We start from the raw sequence: 15,000 nt of genomic DNA, 5'->3' as shown, positions 1-15,000 counted from the left end.
TGCTCAGTGATATGATGCCAGCTCTGTACCCTTATGTAAACAGAGGTTAAGCACTGTGCTCCCATTACATACATACAGCACCCAAGACACAGTTCTTTATCTTTCTCTTGCGAAGCCTGATCCCTGATGGGGAGAGATGAGAGCCAGGCTCATATGAAGGGGAATAGTGTGGGGAAAGCCACCGTTCAAAAAAAAAAAAAAAAAAAAAGCCAGAGAAAAACAGCACCATCTGTGGCCTCCTGCATGCAGTGAGCACACCAAATCCCCCTGGCAAGTGATCCCCTCCTGCCAATCCCCACATCTTACTGCAAGGGGAGAGGGGATGGGGATGATGGGGGAGTGGGCTAGGGATGGATGGATGGATGGATGGATGGGGGGTTGGTGGGTCACGGATCAGCAAACTCATCAGCACCCCATCAGCAGATGAGAGATAGATAAACACACTCAACGACATCAACAGCAACAACAAGAACGAGAAGAACAACAACAACAACAGGAGCAGCACAGGGAGAACTCTGCGCACCCAACTCAACTTGGGTGGAGCTCTATAGTGATTCTGAATTCCATCATGAAAAGATTGATTAAAAAAAACGATTTACTGCATGTCTCCCCCAAAACATCTGTGCTCCTAACAAAGTGTACGTGAAATACACAATAACCCTTTGAGGAGTAAGGAATTTCTAGAGGTTCTTCTAGAATTTTACTGGAACACTCTACAGCTCCTATAGACGTCTGTGTTACAAATCTCGCAAAGACATTATGACATCATAATGAGAACTCAACATTTGGGCAAAATTCTAATCACATATTTGTGATGGTACTCCTCAAAGGGATAAGGGCTCTACTGAGGACTATTTTCTTCTATTTCTGCACTGAGGCATATTTCACCAACCCTGGCCAAAAAATCCTTATATATTATATGAGGCCAGACCAAAAACATTTATAGTTCTATTTTTATGGATCCACAATAATTTTAACTGGCCATTCGCAACAATTTTACTAATCTATCTTAAAAGGATACCGATCCTGTAAAAGAGTTTTCAGGTAATCTAATCAGTGGTTGATTTGCTGCCCACTCTCGTACATGAATCTTCAGTAGTTGCATTCCCAATAGGGTGCAGCAGTACTTATAACCATACACAGCTATGGTTTTAGTTTGGGATATAAAGGCATCATCCATATGAAGAAAATATTGTAAACAGATTTGTTTTTGTCTGGGAAACTAAGCTCTGGTTTTGAAACATGCAAACGCACACTGAAGACTGGGTCTCTGTGAACATCCAAAATATGCTGTTTCTCCCTGGGTCTCTTTCTGAAAGTACTGGGAAGTGCTTTTAAGACACAACGCAAGCTTCTCAGTTATTTATGGATAAGCACACGCGTACTCGCGCAGTACACACGTGTGCGCAGCACACACGCTCGCTCGCACACAAGCACAGTCCTTCTGGTTTTGCGTTCCTCTTAGCTTCTCTCAACGCTAGGAGTAAGAGTTGTGCGATTTACTTTACTTTACTTTATTTGTTCAGGACATTGCACATTAATGAACATATACATACATGTACATCTATGTAAACATGCCAGATTGTAGCCCAAGGGCTAATTTCCATCTGGTTATAATGGTGTTGTTGTTGGTGGTGGCTTTACTGTTGTTTCCCCTTGCTGCTATTTGGATGCCATCCTCAAACTGCTGCTGTTGGTCCTGCCCTCTTCAGAGTACTGTGACCCTGGGCCCTGCCATTGGCTGAAAAGGCAGTGTGGCCACACCCACCACAGCCCCTCAGCACGCCAGCTGTTCCCAGCTGTGTGACAGTCAAACAAAGACGCTTGACGACTCTCAATGGTGCACGCACGCACACGCACACACACACACACACACACACAGACAGACAAACACAAACAAGACTCGGGCTAAAAACAAAGCTGAGGAGATATAAAACACACAAACACACACTCATTCTGTATCTCTCCCATCTCCCTCTTGCATTGTCACACGAGCGCTGCGCACACACTCTCGCACTCTCTCTCTAAAACCCAATCATTGTACCACTCGCCAGTATTGTTCCGCGGCACAAAGGCCTCCCTGTGGGCTCCGCACAATAGCACTACAATTCCCAGCTCCTTATTTGGCGCAAGCTACGAGGGGACGTATGGAATGCAAAAGCTGATTGATTTTATACATTTACACCACTGTGAGGGCTGCCTGACCTTTTCTGCTTCAATAGTGTTCTACAGCCACCCCCCCCCAACCCCACACACACACACACACATCACTCCTTTTCTCTCTCTGCTCCTTCCACTACTCTAGTGGTGGGCCCTTTTGTGTGTGGACTGGAGTGAGCACCAAGGCCCCAGTGCCTTTCTTTCTTTGCATGGTCAGTCACCAACCATTTGCTGGCGGAGGAGGAGGGAAAAGCCACGGTAGGCTGGCTCTAATGTGCCTTTATGGAGTTGACACAGGTAGGACTTTCTTTGAAGGCTTTGTATGCCTGTGAGCTGGGAGCAAATAAATGTGTGTGTGTGAACAGAGAGGCGACAGATAGCTTGTGTGTGCTAACAAGAATTCTGTACTGTGTATGTGTGCACTATGTGTGTGTGTGTGTGTGTGTGTGTGTGTGTGTGTGTGTGTGTGTGTGTGTGTGTGTGTGTGTGTGTGTGTGTGTGTGTGTGTGTGTGTGTGTGTGTGTGTGTGTGTACTGCCCCCTCAAGGCCTCAGGGCAGAGACATCATCCACTGCAGAGAGAGAGAGAGAGAGAGAGAGAGAGAGAGAGAGAGAGAGAGAGAGAGAGAGAGAGAGAGAGACAGACAGACAGACAGAGAGAGAGAGAGAGAGAGAGAGAGAGAGAGAGAGAGAGAGAGAGAGAGACAGACAGAGAGAGAGAGAGAGACAGAGAGAGAGAGAGAGAGAGAGAGAGAGCGCTAGTTCCTGGATAGGTGGTAGTCAATACTGTACCTCCTGTATCCATGGCGTTGTCATCCTCTACCCGACAGGTCTCTGTCAGAGTGGCGAAAAGGCAGCCAATGGGGTCCAGAGGATGGCCGACCCACCCCTCCAGATTCGTGGTGCTGGTCATTCCTCTCTGGAGGAGCTCTGCGTAAGACAGACACGCAAAGACACAGACGGAAAGAATGAGAAGAAGAGCAGGAGAGAAAGAGGCAACGAAAGAAAAGCAACGAAAGAAAGAAGGAAAAGAAGAAAGAAACCAAACTTAATGACCTCTTCTTCACAACACACGGAGTGAGCAACAACACTGGTTACATGGGCAGTACACTGAATGACATTTCTCAGCCATACGGTCCAGTATGGTTGTTCAAGTGAAAGGTTGTGCACTGACAAACAAGATTCCTCTGGCGTTTTAAATACACAATGCCCTCAGCATGCCACATGGCCGCATTCCATAAGCGCTAAACCAATTACACACAACCTTCAAAGTGAACTCTACCCGGTGCTCCACCACACACCTACTCAGGGAAACATCAAAAGAATGCTGCCTGCGTTGCATTATCACTTTAAAAGGTCTCTTGTTATGGAGCTAGATAAGGCCAGTTTCTTTGGCTTTTCATGGCCCACACAATGAGACCCATTGTGGGAACATGGCGGTTATAGGGTTTATGCCACTTTGCTTAGATAAGGTTTGTGGGAAGAGTGTGTGTGTGGGAAATGAGTGTGTAAAATGTCTGTGTGTATGGGCATATGGGTCTATGTGTGTGAGTGCACTAGTGTGGGTGGACATGAGTGGTCATGTGTGTGTGTGTGGGCGTGTCTGTGTGTGTGTGTGTGTGTGTGTGTGTGTGTGTGTGTGTGTGTGTGTGTGTGTGTGTGTGTGTGTGTGTGTGTGGACATGTGTACTTGAGATGGTGGACGTGTGTGTGGACATGTGTACTTGAGATGGTGGACGTGTGTGGGCATGCTTGTGTGTGTGTGTGTGTGTGTGTGTGTGTGTGTGTGTGTGTGTGTGTGTGTGTGTGTGTGTGTGTGTTACCTTTCTTCTGGTGCTTGTAAATGTCCAGCTGTCGATGCTGTTGAAGCCGCAAGGTGTTAATGATGGCCACAGCCAGGCGTAAGGCTTCCCGGGGGTAACCATGGGAACGGAGAGCATCCACTCGTGCACAGGCAGTCGGTACATGATCTAAAACAAAAACACAATGGCGTTTATGGCACCCACTGCTACCCAAAGCACGGCTGTCCCTTCTGCCTCCTATTTGACCCAACCCTTCCTTCTCTTCTCCTCTCTTGTCTTCTCTGAGAAAGCCTCACATTTCATGTGCAGTGCCAGATCTTAATTTAAGCTCCTCGGTCCCACAAAGGAGGAATTTAAGGGGCTTACAGTTAATTGCAGGAAGACCCTCGCTGGGAAAAGAGACTTCTGGAGACCTCCTGGAGAATTCCAACTATCAACTGTGCTTAATGACATGCATGCATGACGTGGGCTGTAAGACCAAATCATCCTGCGAGATCAATATAGCCTCACCGTGTGTTTATCGAGCTCCGGCCTCTTTGTTTGAGCACAGCCCTTGTGAGTATAAGCACCTCACTGCTCAATCCTCTCCTGGTTAAACTGCAATTTATATATTGATCGTAAGTGCAAATGACATGTGTGACGTAGCCATCTGTGGCATAATTATTAAAGCTTTCTCTCCCCCTGCATTTATTTTCCTCCCTCTCTTCCCCTCTTCCCCTTTCATGAACTCAGATCTGGAGCATGGCTAATCGGGCACACAGGTCGTGGGGAATTAATGTGCGGTTCCGATAAGGACATGAGATTCCCCGAATCTGAACTGGCATTCTTACCCAGCCACAGCGGCAGGCCTTGGGGGTTGAAGAGGAGGCTCTCTCCCTCTCTCTGGTAGGCCGGGGAGATGTAGAAGTCACTGCTGATGATGCGCTGGAGGTGGCTGTCCTGCCAGTGCAGATCGCAGGCCTCCACCGCTCGCGTGAACACCGTCCGCCTTGGCCGGCCCAAAGAGTCTGTAGAGAGATAGGTGAAGAAGAGCGTTTAAAACATATAATCTGCATAGCGAGCACCCATCTTTATTTTTTATCTATTTTATTTTTTATTTCTCTTTTTTATCTACAGACCAACATGGGATATGAATTTCCCCTCGGGGAGAAATAAAGTTCAAGTCTAAGTCTAAGTCTAAGTGTATATGCACATAACCAAACCAAAATAATCTGCTGGAAGCACTACGAACCCACTGACTGGCTATGAACCTGATGCACTTGCTCTCCTCTCAGGTAATGTGAGGGACTGAGCACGGGCCACACCCTGCAGGGGGGCGGCATTATGTCAGGGTTTAGCTGTAAGCACGAGTGAGGCGTTTGCGCTAATCACCAACCTTGGGCCAAATTGCTCTGCGGCAGGGCGTTGGTGATGTTGGGCAACTCGCTGCCGTAGTTGCCGTCCTCCAGAGGGCAGATGTCCATGTCGCCCCACTTCTTCAGCTGCTTCAGCCACATGCCCTTCTCCTCGCTCTTGCAGTGCGGGTTCAGCACGATGCACACCCACAGGGCACCTTAAGGGAAGAAGGAGGAGATACTCGGGGTTAGAGAGCACAGAACATGTTTCTCTGTAACTAATAAGAACAAGGCCAGGCCGAATGACTGAATGAGTTAGACGTAAAAACATCGGTAACATTTTACTTGACGCCGGCGTCATACGTATGACATAACAGTGTCATATTAGTGCCGTAACGCAGTCATTCATGTGTCATAAACATTATGTCAATGTCAAAGATTTGATCACTTTGTACCACTTTGTACCAAATGTCACTTAATGACAGACAGCCCTAACAGTGTCAACTTTTCATGACCATAAAACGTTTATGACATTGATGTTTTTAACTTGTTCACGACTGTGTTAAGACACTGTTTTGACATTATTATGACACTGTTATTTCATACATATGATGCCGGCGTCAAGTTGAGTGTAACCAAAACATCTAACAGAAGGTAGTAACACAAGAAGTAAGGATCCACAAGCTTGTTACCTGTATGTTTTCTATTTGACAAAGCAGAATCCATGATCTATCCTATTACACCTGAACGTTTGAAGTGGCTTATTGTTCGGGCGGTCTTTCTGTTTTTTTTCTCCACAAGCTTATTCGTAGCAATAAATGAATTAGTTTCAGGACTGACTAAACCTTCTCTGATACGCACGTTTTCATCTGTGAGGCTGACATACACTAGACTCGCACTGGTGACGTCCGCGTTTCCCAAACAGAGTGCATTTGGGCAGAGAGTGATATTTGGCAGGTGCTATTTGGCTCATATAGCCCCGTGTAACTGGCAATGGCACTAGGCACGTCTCAGTAGCTAGGTAACAGATGGCCTGGCCTGCGTTCACTCTCTCCCTGTCGCTGTCACATCCAGTCCAGTCTAACAACACTCATTGGCCGCCAAAGTAATCAATGTGACAAGGGTCTCCTCCAATCCTCCAATCGGAGCGCAGATTACTTTAACTACAGCTGAGGATTGGTTGTTTTCGGTGGGTAATCATGAGGGGGTGGGGGGAGAAATGGCAAGCTCTCTCTTGCTAAATGAAAGCTAATAGCATTGATGATGGAGTGCCTGCTCAGTTGGCCAGCAGCGTAGGGGGGTTTGGTCTCGGCGGAGAGTAGCGAGAGGCAGCCGAGGCTTAGCTTTCAAACGAGCGTCCTCAGGATGCGCTCCCATCGACTGCTTTAAATGGCTCCCCGATCAATAGCGGTGAGCTTGAAAAGCCCATTGATCCTGTGCCTTTTCACGACGGCCCAGGCCCCGGATCCTCACAGGAGTGGCACCGTTGCCACTGCCCGACCCTGCCGGCCTATCGTTGCACACAGCACACCACAGCACAGGGGGAGGTCAGGCCACTTCCACCGTCGTTTGAGACGACCGTCCAATTCCACACGGAACGCCGGGTGACCTCCTAAAGTCATTTAGCCAGTGGGTACTGAGGTCAACATCCTCCCAGTTCAATTACAGAGCGTTTAGCAATGCTACAATTGGGCAATTAATGGGTATACTGGGCGAGATGATGTGCTGTATCGATGGTCATAAATGAAAGGGACTGCAAGATAGATGTGAAGTAATGGCTGGAAACTGAGCAGAATTAAAAAAAAAACATAGAGGCTTTATCCACACTGGATAAAAACCTTCCTTTCTGGCTATTTAGTGGACAGGACAGGACATACTGGACAGAGGGCCCCCCGTAGGGAGGAGGCCACAGTTCCAGCACGTTGCAGTTCGAGCAGGCCAACTCACCTAGCTCGTCCCAGAGCTGGCGACACTTGTCCGTCATTCCCGTGCCCTGCTGTCGCCATAGTGACAGGCGAGGGTCGGCCATGAACTGCTCGGTGATGAGAGTCAGCATGCGGGCGCCGTTGGAGTCGCGCATCCGAAGCATCTCCCTCACCTGGACAGAAACACACACACACACACACACACACACACACACACACACACACACACACAGACACACAGACACACACACACACACACACACTCACACACACACACACACACACACACACACACACACACACACACACACACACACACACACACACGCACACATTTGATTACTTTTATTTAGACTCAAGAAGCAAGCATTAAAAAGGTACAAGTTCCAAATATTTTGGAATAGGCTATTGACAGGCTGGTAGAGTTTTAAGGACTTACACACTTAAGTATGCCAGTATTGTTACGCACGCGCCGCGCCGCGCACGCACACAAACACACACATGCGCACGCGTGCACACACACACACCATTTAGAAACCTGGAACAAAGACCAGAATTATGGCCTATATATTCTTGGGTAAGCTACGCATAAACAAACACAGACACCCACACCCACAGGCACAGGCAACATACTAATACACACAGAAAATTGCCCCATCCTGAAATGTTAAGCTTCTGCAATGCACACACTAGCTGAGCAAGTCAGACGGAGGCTAGGGTGTCACTACTCATTATTGTAATGGGCCAAAGAGAGAACAATGACAGGCTAATCTAGAGGACCAATGCAGATTCAGCAAGCAGAACTAATGATCTAATACAAGAGAACAGAGATTAGACTGCTTTAGACTGCAATTAGGGACACAGGCAAAGTGCACAGGCTCTCATATATATACACGGTACACATATATACATACACACACATATACCTGTACACACACACACGCATACGAGCACGCGCACGCGCACACACACAAACACACACACACACACACACACGCAAAGAAAGAAGGTGAGCTATACGTAGGGATGGAATTTCATGCGAGGAAGATGAAGATGTGGAAAGCGCTTAAAACATGCTGTCACGTTGGCAATGGAAAATGAGAGGCGGCATGACATTTAATTAAAGCACATTGATTTAAATGGGCCTCCCAGGACTTCATGCTCTCATAATTCATCAGGATGGAACCTTTGGTATCGAGCATTACTTTGACACGCATTCTCTCTCTCTCTCTCTCTCTCTCTCTCTCTCTCTCTCTCTCCATCATTGGACAATACACAAACACAGACAGACACAGACACAGACACAGACACACACACAGATACATACACTCTCCCACGCTCCCAGGTGCTTCCACACCCACCATGCCTCATGTGCAACATTTGCCATGTTTGCAGCACGGAGAGTAATGCTGCTCATGCATGCATGTCAGTTAACAGCGAAGGCAGTGGGCCAATATCATATTCACTTCCCTGTTCTTTAACGCTTTCCACAGAAAGCAAACACTGCACTGAGATGGGTGGAAGATCCTTGCAGCATTTCCCATTCACTCATGGACACGTCGCGCAAACACACGAACGCATAAAAACACACACACCCACACGCGCGCACACACGCGCGCCCACGCGCACGCACGCACGCACACACACCCAAAGGGGAACTAACCTTGGCAAACATGGAGTTGAGTTGTTTGCCTGTGCCGTAGTAGCCGCCTTGGGAGAGGAACTGTTTGACCTGCTCCCTGACTTGCTCCTCGTCCAAGTGCCAGCAGTTGTCATCGTCAATACTAGCCCCAGCGGTGGGATCCGGGGCACCTGCAGAAATAAGCAAAAAAACATATGAATAACTATATAATGAATATAATTATTTTTTTTGTTTAGTATTCAGTCCCTCTATGTAACTGAGTTGCCGTGAAAATATAACCACTTTCCCCTTGGAATGTTGAAACAACAGCAGCATAATAAAAAACAGTCGAGCCAGCTGTACACAAGCAGCAAAGTTTCTATATGTTTGTCTTGGCAAGTGGTTTTCTGGTGGAGGCGGTGTTGGTTGTGTTGGTGGTTGTGGTGGGGATAGAGATACTGGTAGTAGTGGTAGTGGTAGTGGTAGTGGCGATGGTGGTTGTGATGGTGGTTGTGGTGGGGATAGAGATAGAGATAGTGGTGCTGGTGGGGGTTTGTTTACTGCTCAGAGTGAGCTCCGCGGTCCTTCATAAATAGTCTAAAGCAAAGTCGGAGTGACTGAGGGGGTGCCGGAGAGCCGTTTTATGGGGCCATTTTGGCCTCATCTCTGGGCTTTATGTGGTATAATTCTTTAGGGATGAGTGCATTAGGATCCAACGGCTGGAATGGATGGCCTGTTCTGTGCTACCACATGGTCAACGCGCACACGCGCACAAGCGCGCACACACACACACACACACACACACACACAATCCTCTTTAGGTTAAAGCTGTATTGGAACATTGTGAACTCTCTAGCATACTGACCACACCCCCTCTATCTCTCCCTCTCGGCAAACTTAGTAAGTAGACAATTTAGTACAGATGTAGAGCCGAAACACGGCAAGGATTTCAGTGGGTTAATCTTGAACCTGGCATGATGTCCCCTCACCTTTCCGATGTGTTTCTGTTGCGGCCAGGTGTACAGGTATGCTGTACGTCCTGTTGTTATTGCTATGTCCCTGAACCCTGTGTGTCATTGTATTTGTGATAAGAGGATGCGGTACAAATAATATCTTAACAGGATTGGAACGACTCTCTACAGCTCAAGATAATTTCCTCAGATGATACAGTATGAATGTGTGGTACCTGTATGAGTGCCTGTGTGCACGCACATGCTGTACCGGTACGTATATTTGTGTGTGTGTGTGTGTGTGTGTGTGTGTGTGTGTGTGTGTGTGTGTGTGTGTGTGTGTGTGTGTGTGTGTGTGTGTGTGTGTGTGTGTGTGTGTGTGCGCGTGTGTGTGTGTGTGTGTGTGTGTGTGCGTGTAAATGTAGAGAGTAGAGTATCATCTACAGATGTGTGAGTATATATGTACGTGCGTGTGTGGTGGTGTGATGATGTGTGCCTGTGTGTTTATGTATTCCCGTCCTGCGTGTCAGCTAGCTCACAGCTAGCTTGAAGGGACCTGTGCTAGTGCGGTTCGGGGCCGCGGCTGAGGCTGAAGAGGCAGCTCCAGCAGAGAGGAAGCAGTGCATAATAATACGCTGTAACCTCTGCGTCCACAAAGCCATATCCTCGCCTGCCTCCCGCGCACCGCGCAGCACCGGCGGCATGCTGGGCTAAGCTAAGCCCACACGGAGCACATGGCGGAGGATGTCAAAGCAGCTTCTGCCTCTTGTTCGGACATGCCTCATTAAGTTCTCGTATTATAAAAAAAGAGCACCGTTTCAGCACGGTTTATTAAAGCATTTTCTCCTAATGACCACGGAACTCATTACGGCCCCGGCTCTGGTTTCTTTAATCTGCCACGGCAGAGGGACAGAGACACCCCTCGGGGCAGGAGATCACATGTGTCCATAGGTGGGAGGGCGCCTATAGGTAGCTTCTTCTTCTTCTTCTTCTTCTTCTTCTTCTTCTTTGCAGAAAAAACGACTACGAGTCTTCTGCTATAAACCAGGTTTCATAATTCCAATTCCATAATTAAGGCTTGGTTGGACAGTCTGACCACAACCCCCACTTACACACATGCACACACACACCTTCGCCTGAAATGCTCTTAATGAGGGGGCTCCAGATACTGCAGCAGACCTGCTGGGTTTTTTTTCACCCTAGCAACTGGGCACGGGGAAAAGCTTCCTTGTTTGAGAGTCCACCCAGACAAATATTTACAGACACATAAGGGACGTAGATAAGGTGGGGTGAGGGGTTGGCTGAGCAGGCCCCCTCTCGGGTCGGCTCTTGTTCCCCAAAACACAGGAAAGAGAGTCAAAGACTCTTGAGTGAATGGAGGGCCAGGCTCTTCCTCTTTCCATTTCAACCCCCTTTTTTGGTCCCCCTGCGCTCCACTCTTGTTTTTTTTATTTTTTCACTTTGAAGTCTTGAAAATGTTTTGAAGAACACTACACAGAGACTCTGCAGCGTCTGAAGCCTCCTGGAGGCTTGAGTGAAAACCACAATAATGGGACAAAACCCGGTCAGTGACACACAAGGCAAGGTCGAGAAAAACACTGGGGGAAAAGAAAATTCTAAATACTGACTTGGTAGCATAAACCGGTTCCTGTTGCAAGATATATTTGTCACGAAAGCGCACAGTTGGCACATTCTACCTCCTGACCAAAATGCGGTAAACAGGTAAACCAGTCCCACGGGAGAACTTGCAAAAAAACCCTCGAGCACTACTTCCCGCAACTAGGGACATATTGCCGTAAACACTTTTGTGAAGGGAGACGGCGGTTAAAAACAAGCCCTTGCAGTGCCCTCATTGCGACTGCTGTGGTGCAAGTCAGAGAGCCATCAGTCCAGTTAGGTTTGTGTGTGTGAATGTATTTGTATTTGTGTGTGGGTGGGTGGGTGGAAGAGAGTGTGCTTTACTGAGCACTTGTTTGATCCACAAATTGGAGGAGAGGATCCGTTAATCCAGTTAATCGATGCTTGTGTATTTGCACAAATTTGTGTATGTCTTTATGAAACGCATGTTTGTGCCTGTGTAATAAAGACTGAGCTCCCTCTTACCGTTGACTTGGTTGATCTGCGAGTTGGAGGAGAGGATCTCGTCGGCGAGCTTCTGGGCGGTGGGCAGCACCTCGGTGTGGTGCGCGGCGATGAGGTACTGCACCAGCTTCTGCAGCTGGTCGCGGTTCATCTGGAAGAGCGTCTCGGAGATGGGCAGCCGCAGCTTCACCGCCTCCGGCTTGCGGATGCGGTAGAGCGAGAGCGCCACCACGTGCGCGCAGTAGAAGATGTCGCGGTTGCCGCAGCCGCACGTCACCGAGGTGATCTTGCAGCGGTCGAAGCTGATGGCCACGCGGTGCGTGACCTCGGGGTCCGTCGCCGTCGCCGGCTCCGTGACCGTGCCGCTGAGGTGGAAACCTGAGAGAAGAGGAGAAAAGAAAAGAAGACGTAGGTGAATAGAGAGGCCAGAAACACCTGCTCTGTTGTGTCTGAAGCATTCAAGCAAGCAAACAATGCGTTTGGGATTCATTGAGAGGATGTTTGGGGATGGACATGTGCTATTTCACTGGGCTGCACTCTGCAGGTGAGCGGCGGCTGAATGGCAGCCGTACAGGTGGCCGAGGGCGGAGCTTGTGTTGTCAAGGAATTAAGTAATCTGACCTATCCCATCTACATCCCCCCAAGACTTCTGCTTTTTTTCCCTTGGGAAAATTGGTTGTGTACACACATGCTGCACACACACATATACAAACACAATACACACACACACACACACACACACACACACACACACACACACACACACACACACACACACACACACACACACACACACACACACACACACGCACACACGCACACACGCACACACACACACACACACACTTTAGGAAAGCTGATACCGTTTCCCCTGCAGGCTTCCTCTTTGACCCCGCATTGTCTTGCAGGGTGGCTCTCGCTGCAATTCAGCATGTGAATGAGAAAAGCAGCCATCAAACAGGAGATGCTGTAACACCAGCACTCCTACCAGGGTGATGTGTGCATAGGTGCATAGCAGGGCTTGACATTACCTTTTTCGCTTGCTGGCCATAGTGGCTAGTGGTTTTCCCAAGTCACTAGCCATTCAGCTATTCTACTAGCCAAAATTTGATATTGTTTCTTATTTTTCTTTAGCATGACACTGTACATCTAACCCCAGAAGATGAGGTACTAAAGCAAGAAGATGAGTGCACAACTTTCTACATGGAAATATGGCATGGCATCACCACAGGGAGAAGGATGTTGCAGCAAAGGAGGATGGGAAATGGGGTAGGGGGACCATACAAGCTTGTCAGCCCATGAGAGACGCTGGCTGCTAAATCAGTCATGGTGTGTGCCAGCGAAGCAGGGTCATTCTATCACATTTTAACCATAGCAACAATGCCAAGCACTCACACACACAGACAGCACACAACACACACACACACACACACACACACACACACACACACACACACACACACACACACACACACACACACACACACACACACACACACACACACACACACACACACACACACACACACACACACACACACACACACACACACACTTGCATACCCGCACACACACACACTTCACACACCAATAAAAGCGCTCTGAAAGCAGTGCTAGAAAAAGAATGAAATGATGGCTGAATCGAAAGTTCACCAAGCAACAAAAGTAGAAGTGTGTGTTTCTTTTTTTTCTTCTTCTTCTTTTCCCTCTTTTCTGTATGCTTGTCCGTGGCAATACGATCACTGAGTGAGAGCACGGAGAGCGGAGTGTGAATCATCACGGAGGAATAATGGAGCCGGCAGGGTAAGGCGAGGCGAGAGGCAGAGAGGCAGTATCAGGACACGGCATGGCACAGATGGAGGCCGTCTCAAGTGAGAACATCTTGTCGTCTGTCTGGCCCTGGTGGTCCCTGTGCAACGACAGCAAACCTACTCTCACTCACTCAGCATCTCGCAGCGGAGAGTGATAACAATGCCTGTGGTCTCTCTGAGCTGGGATATGACCAAACTAATGTTGTGTGTGCTTGTGTATGTGTGCGCATGTGAGTGTGTGTGTGTGTGTGTGTATGTGTGCGCATGTGGGTGTGTGTGTGTGTACACTATGTGTACCCAGGCCCGCTGACAGCTTTTGCTGGGCCCAGGACAAAGCCATCTGAAAGGGGCCCCCTATCCAATACATAAAATGTAATTGGGAACCAATTCTGGGCCATTTATCTCCCTGGGCCCGGGACAGCATACCGCTTTGTCTCCCCACCCTGTCGGCGGGCCTGTGTGTACCCGCTGACACGCACAAACAAACAAGCAAGCACACGCGCATCTGTGTGTACACACACAAACATATACAGTACACACACGCGCCCAAAACACAGACACAGACAGAAGAATGTCTATGGCGGCAGAGGTGCCTAATAAGCATGGGTAAAGCCGGCTGCTGCCTCGCCAAATCCCACAAAAGGCTTTTCCAGACGACTTCTTCTGAACGGCTCCTCCTCTTATACCCCCCCCCCACACACACCTCCTCCTCTTCTCCTTCTCCTTCTCCTTCACCTCCTCCTTCTCCCCTACTACACCCTCCCTCTCCCTCCCCGTCGTCACCCCTCCCCAGATTTTGTTCAGAAAAGAAATCCGACGTCCAATTTACTGCCAAGGCCTTTCAGGCTGAGCCAAAAGCACAGAGCCATCTGATTAAGGGGGAGTTTATGGCCATGTCTGTTTTCATTTTGATAAAGGGGACCGCGGAGAGGAGGGGGAGCGCTAGAGAGCTACCTCGACGTGCCGCAAATGACTCACGGCACAGAGCGGCGCACTTCAAAAGAGGGAAACAGGATGCAAACATAGCTTGAGCTGGAGCTGGAGCTGGGGTCTGAGGACTGCTGGGGCTTTCCATAGCTTCCAGGCTAAACTTTTACTTCATTGTGTTTTTCTTTTTTTTCCCCCTCCACAGCAAAAAAAACCCCCCCAAAAACTGGAAATGCACATCGTCGGCAAAAGGTCTGAAATGCTTGTGTTTTATTAAGAATGATTAACCAAAGGGAGCCGTAAAAAAGCCTGCTAGAGCGGTGGGGGATTTGCATGAGGCTGCTGGTAGCGCGGCACGGCGCGGCGCAGTGTGGAGCTGAGTCCTACCACA

General features: G+C 48.6%; 1 protein-coding gene across 1 annotated transcript in view; it reads right to left on the bottom strand.

Moving 5' to 3' along the window:
* zswim5 (zinc finger, SWIM-type containing 5) overlaps positions 1-15,000 on the bottom strand; it is a 62,346-nt gene that overhangs the window by 10,382 nt on the left and 36,964 nt on the right. The window contains exons 2-8 of the mRNA XM_063219038.1: positions 11,893-12,249; positions 8,882-9,030; positions 7,241-7,391; positions 5,335-5,511; positions 4,790-4,966; positions 3,981-4,127; positions 2,951-3,088 (exon numbers count right to left, since the gene is read on the bottom strand). Coding sequence (XP_063075108.1) covers positions 2,951-3,088; positions 3,981-4,127; positions 4,790-4,966; positions 5,335-5,511; positions 7,241-7,391; positions 8,882-9,030; positions 11,893-12,249 — 1,296 coding nt within the window. The remainder of the gene's footprint in view (positions 1-2,950; positions 3,089-3,980; positions 4,128-4,789; positions 4,967-5,334; positions 5,512-7,240; positions 7,392-8,881; positions 9,031-11,892; positions 12,250-15,000) is intronic.

This window comes from Engraulis encrasicolus, chromosome 16 (genome assembly GCF_034702125.1).
Source record: "Engraulis encrasicolus isolate BLACKSEA-1 chromosome 16, IST_EnEncr_1.0, whole genome shotgun sequence".
Lineage (NCBI taxonomy): Eukaryota > Metazoa > Chordata > Actinopteri > Clupeiformes > Engraulidae > Engraulis > Engraulis encrasicolus.
Note: the sequence above shows the minus strand (reverse complement) of the source record. Positions and strands in the feature narration are given on the sequence as shown.